The following is an 18149-nucleotide window of genomic DNA, read 5'->3' as shown; positions in this document are numbered from 1 at the left end:
CACAAAAAACACCAACAAAAAAAAAACATTTAAACTTCATAAAAAATGGGCTCCGGCCTTGTCTTTATATCCTTTATCGCCCATTTGCACCTTCACTCCTTAACCACGTCACCATCACCTTCACCAGCACCCTTTTCCTCTGGAGCATTCTCTTTTGTCCCACTAGTCCCAGCATCCTCATCTCCCTTATCGCCTCCAGCATCCTCATCTTCATCACCAAACCCAGCCAGTGTCTTTCTCCACAAAGCTACATTCCAGTTAGACCTGTCAAAAGCAGTATCCTCGGCCTCCGCAGCGATCTTGATCCTGGCCGTTAACACTGCTTTGCTAGCCCACACTTTGGCTTGTTCGATGACTTCGACCACTTGCTCCTGAGCCCGGATGTCAGCAAGGGCCAGCTTATCCTCCAAGGTGCTCAGTCTACAACTCCATGATCAGCTTTTCCTTTAAGGATATCCTGGCACGATACTTGGTGATTTCCTTCTCTGTGCTGGCTATGTTTTCGTCATACAAGTCTTGAAACTGGCCACCGCCTGCGAGAAAGTTACAAGTTAAAAAATACAACCGAAAAGTTTATGACTAAGGATAAAGGATCCTTACCTCTGAGAGCTGATCAAAGACATGCTGGGCACTGTGGATCTCCACATCAGGATCTCTTTTTCTTTTCATACTGGCCTTGGAACAGGTAGTCATGGTCTTCGGCGGTGCGAGGCTGAAACTTTTCATGGGTTTCTTCTTGGAGGAACGGGAGGAAATGAGACTGTCGACATCTTCCAGCTGGAACTGACCTAACAAAATCCTGGAAGGCTTGGATGAGGACTTCTGGGCACCTACCCGAGAAAAGATAAGTCATTTATTATCTGTTATTTTTTCTTATTTACTAAACTTACAATTGAGGGATGGATTATAACTTACTTGACATCGTCTCTGTGGAACTGGCGGTCTTCTCGTCCGAATCGCTTACCTCTTCGATAACTGTCTTGAAGGTCCTGCCAAAAGGATCCAGCGACAGGAACACCTTTGCTTTCTCAATACCGTCCGGGTCCGTGGCAAGATCTGAGAAATTGGACACTGCGCAAGAAACAACAAACCCACAGTTAGTTAAACGATAATATCAGGATCCTCTATCCTCAGGATCTACTATCCTACCCTTCAGGATCCAGCGAGTTGGTAATAAATTCCCGTTTGGAATGCTATCTCTTAAAACGAAAAAGAACTGGTTCTTCCATCTTTGATCGTTGTGGGAGGTCTTGTTGATTGGTAAAGGCTGAAAGGGTTTGCTTTTGAAGAGAAACCTGCTGGAACCATGGGTGACGAGGCTGTAAAGGTGAGAAAGGGCGGGAAGATTAAAGTCTAAATCCTGTTCTGCAATCAATCTCTCAAGTGTATGCAAAGTCCTCCACATCATCGGCATGGCTTGGATATAGCTGAGGCCGGTGAAAGAAAAGAAAGTAGATGTAAGGTCGGGAAACAGATATGAGAATCCAAGAAGGAATGGGAGTGCAGGAAAGCAGACCCAGTCAGAAGAGACGCAGTCGCTCTTTAATCGAGAGTCGTACGCTCTGAACACTGTTCCTTCGGGGAAACATTTGGAGATTCCCTGGATTTCTTCATTGGTGAATTTGCAAATCTCGGAAACCGGATCTTTAAGAAGCTGTTGGCTTTGAAGTACGGAATCTATGTCCTTAGGATTCGAACTAAAGGAAGCTTTCTGATTTCTTTTGGGCATTGTGATGAAAGGATGAGGAAAGCAAGAAAAAGAATAGAGAAAGAAAGAGGAATACCTGAGGATAATTATTGCCGGAATAGGAGGTTGGATATGATAAAGGAGAAGTTATAAGGGTTGGAAACCTGTTTATTAGGGATAATGATGCGTTTACAGGCGACGGTTGCGTCATATTATCGCTAACGGTCCGATTCAAATGTGCATTGGGATAAACATGACAATTGTACCCCATTCACACCTATCATGTTTGGGGGCAATTGTTGGGACCAGGATCTTTGATCCTCGAAAATCAAGTATCATTGGCAACTGTTAGCAGGACTAAAGATCCTCTGTGGTTCAAGGATCCTCAACGGTCTATTTGAGTTATATTCTAATCTATTTTTTGCAGATAAAACACGTGCTTACTGGAATGCCTACTTTTACAAAGAGCATATTTTACCAGGTCAATCCAGCTCGTCCATGTTCGTGAACGGTCATGAAGAAAAAGTAAATAAACGTGGCCGGATTTGTAGGAATTAGTTAGTTTACGTTATTATTTTTGTATTTATATATTGAACCTTGGCTGATCACATAGAACACACGAACACACTTAGAACTCTTAGCAAAAACTCACTGTAATCATGATCAGCCTCGATTCCATCACTTGTAATTCTTTTGAGTTTAATATACTTGGTATTGATAGTTTTCACTACCCGAGATTTTTGTGCCGGCGGGATACTAGTTACCAAGGGCTTTTCCTCATATAAATCTCTATGTTCATCGTTTACAATTGTTACTTTGATTATTTTGTTCATATAAGCACCAATCCTCACATACAAATTTGGTTCATTGATCCTTAATCTGATTTTTAAACCAAAACAATATATATATATATATATATATATATATATAAGGGTAAGGATCCTAAGAGAACCTTTTGAAATTCAGAACTTTGAGAACCATTTTGGATCGATAGAAAAAACCCCTTCAAAAATTTTAAATAAATTTAAAAAAACAAAAAAAGTAAAAAAAAAGGTTTATCTAGCATCCCAATTTAATAAAAAAAACGGTGTAGTCGTTGGGTTTAAGTTGCTACATATATGTATATTATCATTTAATCTCTTGGTACATAATGTACCATATGCACATTTTCATTTATCTTAATTATACATATATGTACATTATTAGTTTCCTCTCGATTTACATAACTTGTTATACATATGTGTTTAAAGTTAAAAAACAAGTATTATACATGTGGGTAAAAATTTAAGGATCCTGACAGACAGAATCCTCGTAGATCCTCACAATGTACCATGATCACAGATAGAAGACAGTATCCTCAGTAAGTATCGTTATTTAACGACATCATCTTTTCACCTTTAACTTGGTCTTGCAGGCAACAGTTAGCAATTAATACTTAGCTAAAGACTCGGTCAACCATTAAATATAAGAGACGTTGGAAGCAGTTACAATCGGTTAATGATAAGGATATGTAATCCGTAACAGTCCCATGATCCTCACTAGGGCATTTAATGCTTGTTATCGCTAGTTGAAACTCATATAATTTTTTCCATTGGGTTCGGGTTTAACGGTGATCCCTATCTATATATTATTCCTTACAATTAAATTTAATCTTATTCATTTATTTTAAGAAATTAATTCAAAACAAAGCAATCATGCAATTAATTATTTCATCACTGTATTACCGTATATATTAAAATGAAAAAGTTTGGTGTGATATGGATTTACTATTTATTTTCCTTGGATCTCAATGGCATCCTATTTCACTCTTTACGTATTATTAGAGGTCTATAAATCAGGTTTTTCAAATACCAAATTTCAGGTATAGAATCGAGTTCGGGTATGAATGGGTATTGGCAATATTTGGGTCGGGTTCGGAACTGGGTCCGGGTATTGTCTTTAAAAACCATACCCTATGCATCGGGTTCGGGTCGGGTATAGAATTGGGTATTCTAAAATCGGGTATTGAATACCCTATTTTCGGGCCTTTTTGCGGTTATAGATTCGATTTTTTAAGGGGTTGCACTTTTTAGGGGTATTTTCGGGTATTTTCCAGGTATTTTCGAGTAATTTCAGGTATAGAACGGGTATTTGAAAAACCAAGTCTTGGGTATTGGAAAAACTCGGTTCTGGGTATGGAACCGATTCCGGTTTTCGGGTATTACCGGGTACAAATCGGGTCCGGTTCGGGTACGGGTTTTGATACTGAAATGCATACTCTACCCGTACCCTACAGGTAGGATCGATTATAGACTCGGGTATTCCCAGGTATAAAAAAACCTAATTCCAGGTTTTTTTCGGTTCTAGTTTCGGATTCGAGTTTTTTTTTTCTTTCACATCTACGTATTACACCAACGAGAGGATGCCTACTATTTTTGTAAAATTATTTTACATGTGTGTCTTAAAGCTATCTTGCACATTTCTTGTTGCATAAAAAATATTTATTTTTTCTTCTTTAAACTATTAATAAAAATGAAAATATGTATAAAATTTAATTTTAAGTTGCATAAACCTTAAACATCATAAGCGTATTATTATTATTATTATTATTATTATTATTATTATTATTATTATTATTATTATTATTATTATTATTAGATTAAGTTAAACCTGATTGAGTTGCAACTTAGCACGCTGAAGTGCATGCGATTGATTTTTTGTTCGTTTTAAGAGTCATGCCCCAAGAGACTGACTTTTTTATATTAGCATGTGGATATTATGAATGTTATTGGTGTAACACGTGAGTTTACGTAGAAGATTTTTGCTTTAGAAAACACTTGGGTTTGAATAGATGATTTTTTTTTTAAATAAACGTTTGAAGACATCGAACTTTTTCGCAGTTTAACGCGTGAAATATATATTTATTTTTAACCGCTTCACTCTTGGTGCGGAGCACGGGTTGTTAAATACTAGTTATTTTGTAAAGTATTTTGCATTATTTTAGTATTTAGCATGTTTAATATATATATTTTTATTTATATCTCAATAATTTGACAATGATACATCTCATGTTCCATCAAATTCGTAAGAAAGCTTTTCAGATTTTATCTCTCTACGCTTCTGCACGCATTCCGCACCCTTCTCTCTTATTTATTTGTGGATTAAGATTTTAACAGCCGCTGAATTTACATTCATACCCTGCAACTAACTATTTATTAGATTCCACAAAATAATTTTATGTGTCATATATTTTTGGTAAAAACAAAACAAAATCATCGAAACTAGGACACAAATCGACAAGATCTATTTACCCCCAAGACGAATCCCACTGCTACACGATTTTGGATCAAAAGGTTGGCAATTCTGTTTCAATTTCATTACTGCTGATTTAATTATGATGTCTCATGCATTCATCTTAATCGTTGATTGTTTAATATAATCAGTTTTTCTAGTTATCAACAAATTTTTTGATTCATATTTAAAATTTTGGGGATTTTGATTTCACTATCATTTATCCTCAAATTATCATGGCAATTCTGTTAAAGTTTTCACTTTATTTTGTTGATTACCATGTTGGTTATCTCTAATCATGGGCGGCAATCAAGTAACGTTGGATTATGTTGAAATAGAACACGTCATATATATTTATTCATGTCGATTGAATTAATCCTAACATGTACACTATTCAAATTGTGTAGACCAAACATTACCATAGCTAGACAAATTAGTTGGCATGTTGCATTTTTAAGTTATAAAAGGCTTTGTTGTAGATTGTAATAAATGGTCTAAACGGATGTTATATTGGTTAGTGGGTTGATCTTGTTAGGTTTAAGTGGTGATCAGTTAAAATTTTATTTATTAAAACCGGTTCAATAAACATGATTAATAATAATTAATCTTATTAATTAATAATTATACGCAGCGGAATGTATACAATTAATCAGCACCGAAACTAAACCCGACATAATTCGGTTACAGACAATACGAGTACGAGACAAAGTATAAATATATAATTAAACTGACGATATATTTAAGTTTACCTCGGTTAATAAATAACCGGTTGAGACACCGGAGGCTAACGAACTGAGCTAGGTGACACAACGAGACAAACGACCGACGGTGGCGGTGCACGAGGACAACGGCAGCGGCGGTGGTATGTGGACAGCATTCTGCGGACAGCGGCGCCGGCAGCGGCGGCAGCGTGTAGACAGCGATGGCATACGGTAGCAGCGGCAGGCCGTGGTGGCAGTAGTCGACTAGTAGCAGCGGCTGTAGGCCATGGCGATAGGCCGGCGGTGAAGGTGACTGGCGGTTAGGGTATAAGAGGAAGAAGATGGACTTGTTAAGATTAGGTTCAGGTTATAAAATATCATATATTTATATAACCCCTCAATTAGGTTTAACTAATCTAATTAGTTATAAACCTAATGGGCCAATAAGTCCATGTCTTGCTCCAAAGCCTGTTCCATGTAATTTTATCTCGTTAAAGTGTCTAACCCGGTTAACTAACTTAAGCGAGTTTATTGTTTGTTACCTCACGGTGTAACTCTCACGGGTCATAACCCGGTTAGCCGTATTGACTTACCCGAACCGGTCCATAATTCCAACAGTCTCCCACTTGGACGGTTTCTGGTTAAGCTACTCAATACTGACAGCCAGCGGTGCTCTAGTTACACATAGCTGCCCCCAACAGGTTATAACATTTTAAATTCATTAACCAAAACTTTCTTGGAATACACTATTGCAAGATAACGAATTTATTATAATCGTTGTCATCTATCCTTTCTGTATAAGACATCAATTGAACAATGAGACATGAATCAGGTTCAATCTCATATGGCGTTCAATCATTATAGTTCTCGATCTAGAATCAAAGTGGTCCAATCAAACACATAGTAAGTTTGGGTGAGGCCTCACACTTCACCAGTTTGAATCAACGAGGGCGCCAAGATGTCTAACTGTTACATATCATGCAAGAGTACAAAATCCCATCTTGAATACATACAACTCCCACTGAACTTCAGATTATTCCCAACCAATGCCTTTATAGCTTGCAGTTACGCTACATCGGTTGACACTGATCAAAGAGTAACCTTTAGTAAACGAAAGTTCTAATATGTATCTTAGGTCTAAGGATACTAAATGAGTATACCACTATCAAAACATCTTATGACTAAGATTTATGAAGATGATTTGATGCGAGTTATATCCAACCTCATTCATAATGAGGTCTATGAGTTTGGAAGTCAATTCCTTGAGTCCAAAGTCAATCAATCAATCAATCAATCAATCATACCCAGTAAAATCCCACCGACAGTAGAGCTATAGGTAGGGTCTGGGGAGGGTGGGATGTAGGCACACCGTACCTCTATCCAAAGGAATAAAGAGGTGGCTTCCAGAGAGACCCTCGGCTCTAAGAACATGTGTATGAAGCAAAAAAAGGAAATCAAAGTTTAACAGTTATATAAAAAACTACTACTAATTATAATAATATTAATAAAAAGGTCACAGTTTAACCGCAATATAAAGCTAATAATAATAATAATAAAATATGTAAGGGAAATACCACGAGTCTGACCGACTAAAGATAATTTAGAATACAATATTCATGGATTAAACGTAAAAACCGAACACAGTTATATTATTCAACATTTGCATTTAACCATTAAATCAAAAGAGAACTCAAAAGTATAGATGTTTAAATGTTCACACATCCAAATACTAAATCAAAACAAACTACTAGCTAATCTAAGACCAATAGCATCTCTGTGATGATCATGCTTGTCTTGAGTCATCGGTTTAGCGAATGGGTCAGCTAGGTTTTGATCTGTGTATACTTTGCTTATTATGATGTCTCCTTGTTCCAGTATATCCTGTATATAGTTACTTAGAATGTGCTTGGCCCTGTGATGAAATCTGAGCTCTTTGGCTTGAGCAATGGCTCCTGTGTTATCACAAATTTCGTCGATCGGTTTCCAAAAACTTGGAACCAGATCGAGGTGGGCTACGAATTTCTTCATCCAAGCAAATTGTGCGCGAGAACCATATCGGTCATTCTAGAAGCTAGCATTAGTGTAACACTTTACAGTGAGCTCTTCTTCACTCCTCCAAACACTAAGAACATGTCCTTGGTCCTTTTCAGGTACCTAAGAATGTTCTTTACTACAGTCCAATGGGCAATGCCAGGATTTTGCTGAAAACGACTAGTCATGCTTAACGCATACGAGATGCCAGGTCTAGTGCATAACATAGCATACATGACAGAACCAATTGCTGAAGCATATGGAATTGCTTGCATGTGCTTAATTTTAATGTTCGTTGCCGGAGATTGTGATTTGTTCAACACGGTTCATTTAGCCATGGGGACAACTCCTTTCTTGGAGTTATCCATTGAAAAGCGTGTCATTACCTTGTCTGTGTATGTACTTTGACTTAACCCTAGAAGCTGCTTAGACCTATCTCGGTATATCTTTATTCCAAGAATATAAGCAGCTTCATCAAGATCTTTCATTGCGAAACAAGATCCCAACCAGTGCTTAACTTCTTTAAGATAGGAATTTTGTTTCCAATGATCATAATATCATCCACATACAGGATGAGGAATTCAAACAAAAACCAAACTCTTTGATTTTCTAATCAAAACAAAGATTCCATCTGCAAGATGCTTGATTGAGTCCATAAATTGACTAATTCAGTTTGCACACCTTGATCGATTTGATCATAGCAATGGACGAGAAGGTTTCACCAAAGTCAACACCTTGAGTTTGAGTAAAGTTTTTCGCTACTAACTGTGCTTTATAGGTGTATACATTGACTTGCATGTTAGTTTTCGTTTTGAAAATCTACTTGCTCCCTACTGCCAAACATTCGGGGGTAGCTCAACCAAGTTCCAAACTTGGTTGTCACGCATAGATTGCATCTCGGAGTTCATGGCATCTTGCCATTTCTCATATTTCGGATCTAAGACAGCAGATTTGTAATTAGCATGTTCGTCGCTTGACTCGGCTACTAAGAGGACTTCGGGACCATCTAGAGGCCATAGGTATTTAGAATTTGGTACGCGAGTCCTGTTACTTCTGCGAACGCTCGTGTTTATGTCTGATGTATCGGCAACAACAACTTGTTGATCAGACGTTCCAACTTCCTCAGCGGTTGTTTGTGGTTCTTGAATTTCTTCAAGATCGACAATATTATTTCCAGTTCCTCGATCGAGAATTTCCTTCTCGAGGAAGTGGCCCTTCCTTTTGATAGAAATCTTATTTGTATCAGGATGGAATAAATAATATCCGCTTTGGTTATAGTATCCGACGAAAACAAATTTTACGCCGCGAGGATCGAGCTTATCATCAGAATCACTAGTGACATAAGCATCATATCCCCATACTCTAAAGAAAGACAAATTGGGTTTACGCCCATGCCATATCTCATATGGGGTTTTGCTTACCTTTTTAGTTGGAGCTAGATTGACAATCCGTGCGGTGGTCAAAAGGGCAAAGCTCCAAAAGGAGTGAGGCAAGTTAGTTCTACACATCATCAATCAGACCATGTTTAGCAAGGTTCGATTTCTCCTCTCGCTCACGCCATTGTGTTGAGGTGTGCCGGGTGGAGTGAGCTGTGAAACAATTCCACACTCTTTCAGATGATGTATGAATTCTGAGATGAGATACTCTCTGCCTCGATCTGATCGAAGCATTTTAATAGTTTTCCTGAGTTAGTTTTCCACTTCGTTTTGAAACTCTTTGAACTTTTCAAAGGTTTCATGCTTGTGTTTCATAAGATACACATAAGCATATCGACTGTAATCGTCAATAAAAGAAACGAAGTATCTTTCATAATTCCTAGACATGGTTCTAAAAGGACCGCATACATCAGTATTTATGATTCTCAGTAGATCCTTTGCTCGTTCATTCTTATGAGTGAATGAGCCTTTGGCGAGTTTGCCATCTAAACAAGATTCGTAGTTATCAAAAGAGTCCGGTCCTGTGGATTCAAGAATCCCTTTGGATTGGAGTTTCTTGACTCGTGCCTTGCTTATGTGGCCATGTCGGCAATGCCATAGAAATGTATCATTGATGCTAGATCTGATACGTTTAGAAAGATTATATACATTATTGTTTATTTGAATATCAACCTCATAAATACCATTTCGAGGTTTAGCCTCAAAATAAAAGATATCATTCAAGTATGCAGAAATAGCAATACTATTAAAAACGTACTTAAATCCTTGTTCAAATAGTAAAGAAACTGAAATAATGTTTTTGGTCAAACCAAGTGCAAACAAAAAGTTATCCAAAGTAACTACAAGGCCAGACGAACAAGCAAAATGATATGTGCCGGTTGCAAGAACTGGGACTCTCTTCCCATCACCAACGATAAGTTCCATGCTGCCTTGTTTCAGCTTCTTCCAGTTTTCAGGCTCCTTCAAGACATTAACGATGTGATAACCACATCCGGTATCAAATACCCATGTGTTACTAGAGACAGTGAAAAGTTCAATAACGTAAATAGAAATACCTTTAGAGGAGCTTTCACCATTGGTCCTCTGCCTTTTCAGCTCAACAAGGTAGTCGGGATAGTTACGCTTCCAGTGTCCCATTTTGTTGCACTTGTAGCACTGGCGCTCCTCAGGAGGCAGCGGTGGTACCTTTGCAACACCCTTGTTAATGTTGGTGGCAGACCTGGCAACAACAGTAACCTTCTTCTTGCCTTTACCGTTATGACCCCGGTTCTTGGGTTTAGGCTTGACGACACCAGCAGATCAAACCATAAGAACTTGATTGTTTTTAGCGGGAATATTCATCTCAGCCGTCTTGAGCGTTCCATGAAGCTCCGGCATTGTCTTCACCTAGCCATTCATATTGAAATTCATTACGAACTGGTCGTAAGAGTCGGGAAGAGAGTTCAGGATGAAATCCGCTGCCATTTCATCTGACGGGGGATAATCAAGTTTCCTTAGTTGTTCGATGTACCATTTCATCTTGACGACATGCGCACTAACAAGTGATCCCTGTTCCATTCTGCAGTTGAATAGTTGCTTCATGGTGTCATAGCGTTCTTGACGGGCGTGTTTCTGGAACATGCCCTTGAGTTGCTCAAGCATCTCATAGGCACCAAAATCATCCAAGCCTCTAGCCAGCTCGTAAGACATGATGGCTAGCATAATATAGGCGACTTCAGCCGAGTCATCCATATGCTTGTCAAGAACCCTTTTGGCATCAGCAGTATTGTTTTCAGGCTAGGTTGGAACAGGTCCATCGAGAACATAGTGCTTCTTTTCCATCTTGAGAACAAATCCCAAGTTGCGGTGCCACTCAAGAAAGTTGGTGCCATTCAACTTTTCTTTCTCAAGAATAGCCTTGAGAGTGAATGAGGAGTTATTATCAGTAAACATTTTGAGAACACGTAAGCTCTCAGCCCCGTCTAGTATGTGCCTTTTAGCCTCTTTTTCTATTACTTTAGATTTTTCTTTTTTCTATTTTTTTTTTGTGAATGTTTCTTTGGCATTTGCGTAACTTTCTCATTCACTTTTATTTTCAAAATATTTGCACATATTTGACGTTCGTGCAACAAATTTTTGTGCTCTTAGGCATCTTTTACCCTAAAATATATAACTATTTTCTAAGCTCGTATAAAAAGTGGACATGGCGGGGCGCCACCACTCATTATTTACTTTCATAAAACAAAGTGGTGTGCTAAATTTTAAGTGCATGTAATTCTCATAACGTCAAGGTATTGAGATTGTTATGAGAATTACGGTAATACTCCCTATGCCTTATCAAATTTTCAACGTCATTATCCCCCCTCAAGATGAGAACCCACAAGGTTTATGACAATTAGGTATATTAACAATAATCAGGAGAAACCTTTCAAATCTAGTTGGGCCTACCGACACATCCCAAAATAAGTACGCTTTCTATTTTTTTTATCTCATATATATTAGTATTTCTAAACCAATCCCCAATTTATTCTATCATTTTCCATTTTGTCGCAAAACATTTAATTCAAGGGACATTTTTTTTTCTTTTTGTTTTTTTCTATTTTTTTATTTTATTATTATTATTTTTTTATATAAGTATATACTTTTTTTTTTCTTAAACTATCTAAAAACGCCAGTTTCCCATCCCCACACTTAAATTTCGCATTGTCCTCAATGTGAGACAGGAAAAAGACAAAAATAAAGCAGAAATAAAATAATAAAACAAAAAACAAAGAAAATGGAACGGACTCCCCTGATAAATTGCAGTGGCCGTGTGTCATGAATCATGTTCCTTGCCCTCCAATTCGAACGCGATAAAAAAATGCTGCAACAACGTAATCTCCCACGAACAAAAGCAGCAGTCCTGAAGAAACTTGCATCCCCACACTTATTTAAAACTATAATTCAGCAACCATCTCACAAGAAACTTTGGAACAACCTACAAGAAAGAGAAGAAACACCCAGCAAAACAAAGAAATAAAAATAAAAATGAAAATAAAATAAAAAGAAAAGATATTACCGGGTTGCCTCCCGGGAAGCGCTAAGTTTACAGAAGAGTCTTCAGCCGGACTCGCTCCCAAAACCTCAATCAGGAGGATTCTCCTTTATCCTCTTTCCATCTGTACTCCTCAACACTCTCCCCTTACACATGTTTAAGAAAAAACCAACTGCAAAAGCTCTCGTGGACCCAAAGATATGAATTCAACACGGCCCACCAACACTTGAATTTCCCGGGACTGAAACGTATGATATGCATGTAGCTCAAGAGATGGTCAACCCTATATAATGATTCGGTGAAATTAGGTGGGCATGACAATTTCCTACGAATAATTCGATCCCTAAGCCTCGGTATCCTTTCACTTCTAGCCAATTTTTCAAACCTCGACACGTCCCGAATAGAGATTGAGTACGGTTCATGTTTTGGTTTATCAGATTCGAGGTGTAATGTCGTAGGAACTAAATCACTTACATCCTTAAGACTCTCCTCACAAGGCTCCCTCTCGATTCCCACACTTGGCTCGTTATACAGTAAATGTTCGAGGCGTTTTAAATCACCAAGTGGGTCAAACTCCTCTTCTTCACAACACGAAGTGGGCAAATCTAATAACTCATCACCAAATTCCAGCTCCCATGAAGGAATGCGCTCCTCCTCCGTGTCGTTTTCCATAACCTCATCACCTTCTTCAATTTCAACCACAGTGTTATTAGGTAACTCTACTACCTCTATCTCCTCATCACCCCAAAAATCATCATCAATAGGTTCAGATCCAAAGTACCAAAGCATGGAATACCGATAATCTGAGTCAACATGGCCAACGCTCTGCTGAACCGGAGGGGGGACTTCATCGTCCATTATGGTCTCCGGTTCCGGGGCGTGTTCCGGCTCACAAACAATTTGCTCTATACTTCTAGTTAAATGCTCCTCTCAATCTTCGGTTAACCAGTCGCTTAATAAATCCAAATTCTCATCATTTTTCTAACTGCTTCATCAAATTCCTTTAGATGTTGCTCAGTTCTAATTCTACTTTGCTTTAGATCCCAACGATGACAACTATTTAAACATTTTAGCAACAACTCATCATAGAATCTGGGGAGCTCACGTATAGATGGTGATCGGTATTGAGGCTCATACGGTTGTGAGTACAGTCGATGATCTTCATACTCGTATGTGCGACCCCCTTGTGAATAATAGCAATCATATGACCAATGGGGTCCACCACATATCTCATACAAAACTTTCCCTAAAACGATCCCGATGACTATAATTGATTCCATGCTGGCGGTTCCTGTGGTAATGCTCCGTAAAAATCACTGCAATGGACACTCAAACAAAACGGATCACGGGCACCAGATAAATATATAAATAATAATATTAAAAAAATTACTAAACACACTAAAAAAAAACTTTCTAAGACTTACTAGACGCAGACAATTAGACACACAAATAATAGACTCCCTAGACTAATCACAAAATACACAAAAACATGGACCCACAAGACACACCACAACTCAAGACCCTAAATGACCAATAATATTAATAATAAAACAAAATTTATTTACAAAAATTACTAGACACACTAAAAAAACTCTCTAAGACCTACTAGAGACACACAAATAAGACCAAGTAAACAATTAAGTATATCAATCAAAGCTAGTTTCGCTATCGCCTAACTATCCCCGACAACGGCGCCAAAAACTTGATGTGCTGAAAGCGGTCTATAAAAACTTAACCTAACCTAGAGACTCTAGTTTTAAATTTATAAACCTGGACTATCCTAATGCTAGACCACTAGACAGACAAGTGTGCCTATCAACTGTAATAAAGCCTAATGAAGTCCGGGATATCAACCCCAAAGGACACTAGCGACACCAAAAACTAGACTTAAACTCGATTATCTAGACGAACTCAAAGATAGGAGAAGCACTACTTAGGTTTAGAATCCTGCTTGTGAATCTTGGATCTCTCTCGGCTATGGAAACTACGTTGGAACCGGGATCTTAAAATACTTCACCCTTAGACAACCTAGTGGATCCCTGATCATTCTCCGGTGTCACCTAAAAGGAAACCTTGGGGCGTGTAAACTTACCGGTTGGTTGGATTACCTCTCAGTCTCTCCAATAATACTAAAGTACCCTAAAAGATAGATTACCTATCAGTCTCACTATCTCAATACACCCTAAAGCGCAAGGGGTAACCTAAGAACAATCAATAAGACACGGAATTACAATGAAACTAGGGAAAACTCTTGTCAGAGCGTTCTAGCCTAAACACCTAATCCCAAGGACAACCCGACTATCTATTACCTCTCAGTCTCTAGATAGGTAGAATATAAAGCTCTAACAAATCACTAACCAATGTTCCTATGGATTACTACGTCTAGCAAAACCATAAAATAATCACAAACACAAAGTAAGCGACCTAAATATGCGTCTATAACTGAAAGACGTTCAACAAGACACATACGGAACAAAGATCAGTAATAAATAAAAACTATATATGCAAACACATCAAATCAATTGTAAAAAAAGATACTTTACATTAATATTAATCTAACAATAAAAACCAAAAACCAAGAAAAATCCTCAAATCACAAAGTAGTCATCAAAAACCTAGGTAGCTAGGGTTTTAGTCAACAATCATACTTAAGAGTAAGACATAATAAATAGGTTCAAACACTGAATTCATAATGAAAATAATAAATTCAAACCGGCAAATAGTGTTATGAACGAGTAGGTGTCGAGCCCCAACGCTCTCTAGTTGAACCAACACGTGCTTCACTCTTCTTTTTCTTCTTGCGGCTGGTATCTTCTCCCAAAGTTATGAAACTATTTCTGTCGCGGGGTATCTCCCTTCACAGCCGACCTCCTCCTAATCCTCCGTGACCTATCTTTCCTTTTATTACTTTCATGTTCAAAAGGCCCACTAGCCTAAGTCCACAGTATTCTTATTAATATATGTTTCTTGGCGTTTAAACCAAAGCCCATTATTTAACATGAAAGTCTTATTTTTATTTTTTTTCAGTTGATCACGTGGCTACATATGTTCCGCGGATAATTCTCCATAAGTTGAGCACTTCAATTTTCTTTAACTGTATTCCTGTAGCAAACAAACATAAAAGTCTTTTAATTTATATTTCACAAAATAAGCACTTCAAATTAACTCGTTTCAAGTTTACTAAAAGCGTTTAATTTTATGTTGCTATCTCTTGAAACCTCTAGACTTTAGATATGAGTCAAATATGAGTAAATTTCAATAATAACCTAGCTTAAAAGTACTCAAAAATGTAGAAAATATTTATATAATAACATATATATTTTAAACTACATTACAACCACAATAGCAAATTAGAAAATCATCATCATCGTACTCAGTATATCCCACCAATAGCAATGCTATGGTAAGGTCTGAGGAGGGTAAGATGTAGACAGCCTTACCTCTATCCCATAGGGATAGAGAGGCTGCTTCGGGTTAGTGATTGATCTTGCTAGAGCCTATTAGCTAGATCAATCGGGTCAAGGGGTCACAACACAAAACAACCACAAGGATGGACTTTTGGTGCATCCTGTCATCTTTGGTAACTCCCACTGACTTCAAAAACTCCATGAGCTCGTCTTTGGTTTTCCTTCGGGTCTTCTTCATTACAAAATTACACTAATACAAGTAATGAAAAACCTATCTATTACAATTTTGAACCATCAACGTTGCCAAAAACCATAAAATAACACCGAAAACTAAATACAATTTTTGATCCATCCATATGGCCAAAATAAAAATCATTCAACCAAACAAACAAGGTAGGGCCAGATTTACATATTCAACGAAAAATAAGTCGGGCAATATTTTGGTAAATAAAATTTGACCATACTAAAATTGCCCTAATATTTTATCTAGATCAAAAACGTCAACTACCTTGAAGTTTATGATGTAGAACCGGTGAAAATACCGGATTCGACTCGTTTGTTGTAACCAAGGCTTTGATACCACTGTTGGGTTTCAGTAGTGATCAGTTAAAATTTTGTTTATTAAAACCGGTTCAATTAACGTGGTTAATAATAATTAATCTTATTAATTAATAATTATACGCAGCGGAATGTATACAATTAATCAGCACTGAAACTAAACCCGACAGGATCCAGTTACAAACAATACGAGTACGAGTTAAACTAGAAATATATAATTAAACTGACGATATATTTAAGTTTACCTCGGTTAATAAATAACCGGTTAGGCACCGAAGGCTAATGAACTGAGCTAGGTGACACAACGAGACAGACGACCGACGGTGGCGGTGCACGAGGGCAACGGCAGCAGCGGTGGTATGTGGACAGCAGTCTGCGGACAGCGGCGCCGGCAGCGGCGTGCAGACAGCGACGGCGTGCGGCAACAGCGGCAGGCAGTGGCGGCAGTCGGCGACTAGTGGCAGCGGCCGTATTGACTTACCCGAACCGGTCCATAGTTCCAACAGATCTTATATACTATGAATATGAACATTTATATTAGGTTAGTGGGTTGATATGCTTATATACTATGAAAACTGTTGGCAATTATATCTATGAATTCGTGCAAATAATATATAATTTAATTTTGTAGGTGTAGCAGGTTTCGGGCAATTTGTTCATAACTTCTAACCGAGCATGAAGTTCCAAAAGGGGAGCAAAGTGGAGGTTATGAACAAGACAGAGCTGCCAACATCATGGTGTGTTGCTGAAATTGTTTCTAGGAATAAATATACTTATAATTTGAGGTACGGTTGTTGCTACGCGCGTGTTGAAAACGTGTCTCGGGAGTTCATTCGGCCTTGCCCTCCACGTTCGAATGACTCCCACAATTGGGTGGCTGGTGATATTGTGGAAGTGCTGGATGATAGGTCATGGAAAACCGCAACATTGGTGTGCAAAGTTTCTGATGGAGCCCACTTTTCATCAAGGCCTCATGGCTTCACTTACGAGATCATCGTCCATAAATCAAATATAAGGGCCCGACAGTTGTGGCAACATGGTCAATGGCTTCCAATTGTAAACCACATCTTTTCTTAACCTTATTTGCATTGCTAATTTCATTTTGTTTTCTTTTTTAAATCTAAAACAGTTGATTTTTTTCAAATACTAACATTAGGGTTATTTTCAATATAAAGATTCCAGGAAGTAATGGAGATGCAAAAATGGTTGAACCAAATTGTGACTCGAAGTTTGGCTTGCAGATACCAATGCCTAAAGAAAATATGTATGAGGAAAGGGACAATAACTTACTTATTTACAATGACAATGATGTTGGATTGCATGAGTCTTCTAAGACAAGACTGAAAAGAGCTTCCCCCTTTAGCTCTGAACCCGATGCTACTAATAAGAAAACGAATAACTACTATGCCAATAGTGATAAGTGTTCTATCGGTAGTTGTAGCGATATAAATAAAGATTTGCTTTCAAGTAACACAGGCAAGGATGAGGAGGTGGGAGTTCATGGGTTAGAGTTGCATGCTTATCGTTTCACTTTAGAGGCATTATATGCATCCGGACCGCTAAGTTGGGATAAAGAAGCACTGTTGACTAATCTTCGCATCAACCTCCACATTTCAAATGATGAACATCTGAAAGAGTTGAGGAATTTAATTTCTTCTTGAACTGTTGATTAGTTGTATACAGATGCATTTGGTAGCTTCTTTCTGTGTATACAAATTTGTAATTAATGTAACAAACTTGATCAAAGAGATATATGTATCCAACTACATCTTGCTTTTTATAAATTTCTTAAATTTGTGTTATTAATACAAGTTTTTAGTTATTGTCTTCTAATATTATCACTATGTTGAGTTGGGTAGGCTTTCAAGACATATGAAAGCTCTCTATACAATAAAGTAAATTAGTTAGAAGGATTAATCCAAGCCCTTTTGATCTTGAATTGTGCAACATTAGTTATTTTCCAACTCAATTTTTGAAACACAACTCGTTTTGATCTTTAATGAAATAGGTGTTTTATTTATCATTTCATTTGTTCATATTGCACGT

The 18149-nt window shown here is 37.7% G+C and overlaps 1 protein-coding gene across 1 annotated transcript; it reads left to right on the top strand.

The window, feature by feature from the left end:
- Positions 1 to 16778: 16778 nt before the first annotated feature.
- LOC143570024 (uncharacterized) lies at positions 16779 to 17764 on the top strand. The gene is made up of 2 exons (XM_077055791.1): positions 16779 to 17159; positions 17279 to 17764. Exons 1-2 carry the CDS (start codon positions 16779 to 16781, stop codon positions 17762 to 17764), a joined length of 867 nt encoding a protein of 288 aa, XP_076911906.1.
- The last annotated feature ends 385 nt before the right edge of the window (positions 17765 to 18149 follow it).

This window comes from Bidens hawaiensis, unplaced genomic scaffold (genome assembly GCF_021521415.1).
Source record: "Bidens hawaiensis isolate Kalapana, Puna unplaced genomic scaffold, B.hawaiensis_p1.1 tig00001269_1, whole genome shotgun sequence".
In the NCBI taxonomy this organism is placed as follows: Eukaryota; Viridiplantae; Streptophyta; class Magnoliopsida; order Asterales; family Asteraceae; genus Bidens; species Bidens hawaiensis.
Note: the sequence above shows the minus strand (reverse complement) of the source record. Positions and strands in the feature narration are given on the sequence as shown.

Coding starts and splice junctions, on each gene's coding strand:
- LOC143570024 (XM_077055791.1), top strand. CDS start 16,779: ATGAAGTTCCAAAAGGGGAGCAAAGTGGAGGTTATGAACAAGACAGAG. Junction 17,160..17,278: donor ATGGTCAATGGCTTCCAATT/GTAAACCACATC, acceptor TTCAATATAAAG/ATTCCAGGAAGTAATGGAGA.